Here is a 4,036-nt window from a genome sequence, read left to right on the forward strand (position 1 = left end):
GTGGCCTCAAATGAATTCCAAATATTCTGTAACTTGATTAATGGTTTGAAGCAATTTTTTGGTTGAGATTACACAAACTAGATTGGTTTGAAGAAATATAGTGAATCAACACACGACAAGTATCATGTGAAATTTTCACTTTCCCAAAAAGAATCAATTCTCATGTGGCTCAGCTCTTCATTTTCTGCTGTGCAGGTTAGTGGTGCATGGCTTCTGTATAAATCTAGTACAGATGGAAAAGGATTCCTCTCTGCAACTCTCCAAGGTTTCAGTGTGTTTGATGATCGTGAGGGTGTTGAAAAAGAATTCCGGTTAGCAATAGGAAAGCCTGAAAATGTTGGAGCCAGTCGTCTAAATGCTTTTTCTCATCAGCAAAACCAGGACTCAGTGAATAGTAGCATAGTCAAAGAGAATGGTTTCCCAGTTCCAACTATGCTAATTGTTGATGTAAAATTTGCTCAGGATTCAACTTTTGTTTCTTTGTGCATACAGAGGCCTCAGTTGCTGGTTGCACTAGATTTTCTTCTTGCTGTAGTTGAGTTCTTTGTTCCAACAGTCGGCAGTATGCTGTCATATGAAGAACACAATATGTCTCACATGCTGGAAGCTGTCATTATGGATCAATCAATCTACATACAACCATGTCCTGAATTCTCCATCTCACCTCAAAAGCCTTTAATAGTTGACAATGAAACTTTTGATCATTTCATTTATGATGGCCATGGTGGAACCTTGTATCTAAAAGATGGACAGGGATTTAATCTCACAGAAGCTAGCTCAGAGGCTTTAATATATGTTGGAAGTGGGAAGAAGTTGCAATTCAAAAATGTTGTTATTAAGGTCAATGGGCTTGTTCCATCAAATTTCCTTTTAAAAGTAAAAAACATAAAAAATTTTTAAAGAATCACTTTATGATTTGAAAATACATGAGTATGCCAAAATAATGACATAACATAACAATGATGAATGCTTTGGTTTTGTCTTTGCAGGGTGGACAGTACTTGGATTCTTGTGTTCTTCTTGGAGCAAATAGTAGCTACTCAGTTTCAAAAGAAGACAATGTCTACTTGGAAGATTTTGAAGAAAGTCCTTCTGAAAGGTCTTTGAGAGGGAACATTCTTGATGAACCGTATCAAAGCAATGCAGTTAACAACTCCACAGAATTGATCATTGAGCTTCAGGTTAAGTGTTGCTGTAGTTTAGTATGTGCACTCATTTATGCGATTGTGTCCACTTGTGTTTATTAACCGTTGCTTTGTGGGCTTAAAGTTTGATATTTACCAACACTTAACAGCAAATTTGATACTTACAGCCTCTGGGCTCTTTAAAAAGAAGAAAGAATTCAATGAATATAAGTTCAGCTGGAGATGCACTAACATGTGTTGCTAACTTAAGAGGTGAAAATTGGAGATTATACCTTCTTACAAGACACATGATGTAAGAACTTTGGGTCCATCATACCAAATATTGGAAAATAGAGGGAGATGCAACAATAATATTCAAGCAAGGTGGAGGAAATGTTGAGTATTATTTGTATAGGAAACTATTATCCAAGCTTAAGAAGGAATTTATATATAAAACTAGCAAATTTGTATGAGCCAGGTTGTTGGGAAATAAATAAAAAAAAAACAAGAATATAATCTCAATGTTGCAATGAGGAATGAACTCGAGATGATAGAAGTTGGAATTGATGTGTTGGAGAAAAGTTGGGATAGCACCTATGACCTATTCTCATTTAGGTCGGTCTAGCGTGGTATGGTCATGTAATGAGAAGACTTATAAAAGATTTGTATGTCTGATAGTGGGCAATTGTAACAAACTCAATAGGAGCAGGGGGATCAGGAGTGAAGGGAATAGAAGTTTCCTAGATTCCTCCCTTACCTTTTCACTACAGCTGCAAAAATAGAAGGGGTAGGATGGGGAATAACAGAACAGGGAATCAAGTTGTGTAACTAACTTGCCACGTGGATTAGGAGGTGAGGGAAGCATGAGAGAGGGATTTTGGGGGAGAGAAAGGACAGATTTGGAGTGAGAATGGAATAGGAGTAGGAGAGAGGCTGGCTCTCTAATTGCAGCCCTGCATATCAATTTCTCTGTGTACTTCTGCATTTTCTATATTCAATAAAGTACGGGTTGAGATCATCTTGATCAATCCCTCTTTCTATTTGTGTGTGTGTGTGCTCTGTCAGTGCAGGTACCAGTTCTTACAGTAGTTCAATAAGTAATTATAATCATAAATGAACCTATAATATAGGACTTAAATTTTAATGTTATGTTCATAAATATGGTATATGATAGGACAAAATGATGTTTGGTCTATGTAATCAGTTCCTTTTATCAGGAAAAGTCATAGTTGTTATGTAAAACTAGTTTACTTTTTCTTCCAAGGGAATTGAATGGAAAACCATTTGGTTAAAGAGGATAGCTATCATGCCAATGCCAATGCAATTACTGAAAATAGTAAGCTATTATACTTAGGGTGAGGTTTTCTTTTTTGTTTTCCTCTCATTCTTTGTTCTCCCTTTTGGATTAAAAAATACTCCGGAAACATGTTTGTATTGAGACTTTTATGCTGAATATCTGTTTGCGCTCTGCTAAGATTTGGTTTATGATGCAGTTGATTATGCAATTTTAAGATTTCAGTAGTGTCTAGTCTTTCGGTTTATAGGACTTTCAGATTTGAAATTGTAAGCGGTGGTTTCTTTCACCCTAATTATTGTGTTGATTTTCCAACTATATGATGCATGATCATTTCTTTATAAGTATGGCACCAAGACTGTCTTATGACAACTCATAAGGGACAATGGTTGTCATTTCCGTGTCCCTCTTTAATTCGCGTGTCTTACTATTTGATTTAGATATCTCATTGCAGGCTGTTGGTCCAGAGCTTACCTTCTATAATACATCAAAAGATGTAGGTGAATTATTAAACCTGTCAAACAAACTCCTACTTGCACAGTTGGATGCATTTTGCAGGTGAACTCCTCTTCTGTTAATTGCATACATATTTTATTACTAACATTCCTTCTACTTTGACCATTTTGGAACATCGGGTGTGTTTATGAAAGCTGAAAGATTAAACTTATTTCACTAATTTTTTGGTATAAGTTTTCTTTTATATAGTAATTTATGTGATAATTAATTGTTGTTTGGACAATATAGCTGAAAAATTTAAAACAATCCCTTTGGCTGTGTGTGGTTCCAGATGTGCAAATATCTGTATTAAATATGAGATAAAATAATGCTCATGATATGCTCTTTATTTTGGATAGAATTACTTTTTTTTGGTTACCTTTTGGTCCCGTTCTCGTCGTGTTATTTGACATGCACTTGAAAGAACATAATATAAGAACAGTGTGAATTTCACTAATAATCAACCTGCACAAATAACCCACAATGTACAGCAACCTTGCAATTATTTCCCAATAATTGACCAATATTAATTTGCCTTAATTTATAGATAATTAAATCTAATCAATATCTTCATGTAAATAATGGAAATAAATCTGAACAAAATTTACAAGGAAAGAATGTTTGGTAATCTCAATGCTCCTCCTCAATAGGTTGATGGATACCCATGATTCTTAGATTGCAAGTAAATTCTTGAAATTGTTCTGTAGGCAGGCCTTTAGTCAACAGATTTGGCAACTAATTTATTAAAGGAACATTATTGTGGTTATTAGTGCACTGATCAACTTCTCCTATTGAAATGTGCTTAAGGAGAAGTTGGATGTGGAACCTAGAGGGAGGTGGCAATTCTTGAGGTGGTAAACTGGTAATTCTTGTGTGGGTTTAGGGTTTAAGAGGAAGAAAACTAGAAAAGACTTTCAGTACTTTAACCAAGTCTAAGGAAAAATTAACATTTCACACACACTATTTAAATATATCAGTGAAACTCTAAAAATAATACAAATAAAATAAGAACAATAATATAGATCAAATGCAATTTTAACATATTTTCTTTAGACAAATTTTAATTATATTTTATTGGTTATTAAATATTTATTGTTTTAAATTACTTTAAAAAACTATCCAC

At 34.3% G+C, this 4,036-nt stretch overlaps 1 protein-coding gene across 1 annotated transcript in view; it reads left to right on the forward strand.

The window, feature by feature from the left end:
• The window catches only part of LOC107640015, a 44,592-nt gene that overhangs the window by 19,014 nt on the left and 21,542 nt on the right, over positions 1–4,036 (forward strand). The window contains exons 31-33 of the mRNA XM_021123537.1: positions 196–840; positions 990–1,181; positions 2,873–2,976. Coding sequence (XP_020979196.1) covers positions 196–840; positions 990–1,181; positions 2,873–2,976 — 941 coding nt within the window. The remainder of the gene's footprint in view (positions 1–195; positions 841–989; positions 1,182–2,872; positions 2,977–4,036) is intronic.

The sequence above is a fragment of the Arachis ipaensis genome, chromosome B05, assembly GCF_000816755.2.
Source record: "Arachis ipaensis cultivar K30076 chromosome B05, Araip1.1, whole genome shotgun sequence".
In the NCBI taxonomy this organism is placed as follows: domain Eukaryota; kingdom Viridiplantae; phylum Streptophyta; class Magnoliopsida; order Fabales; family Fabaceae; genus Arachis; species Arachis ipaensis.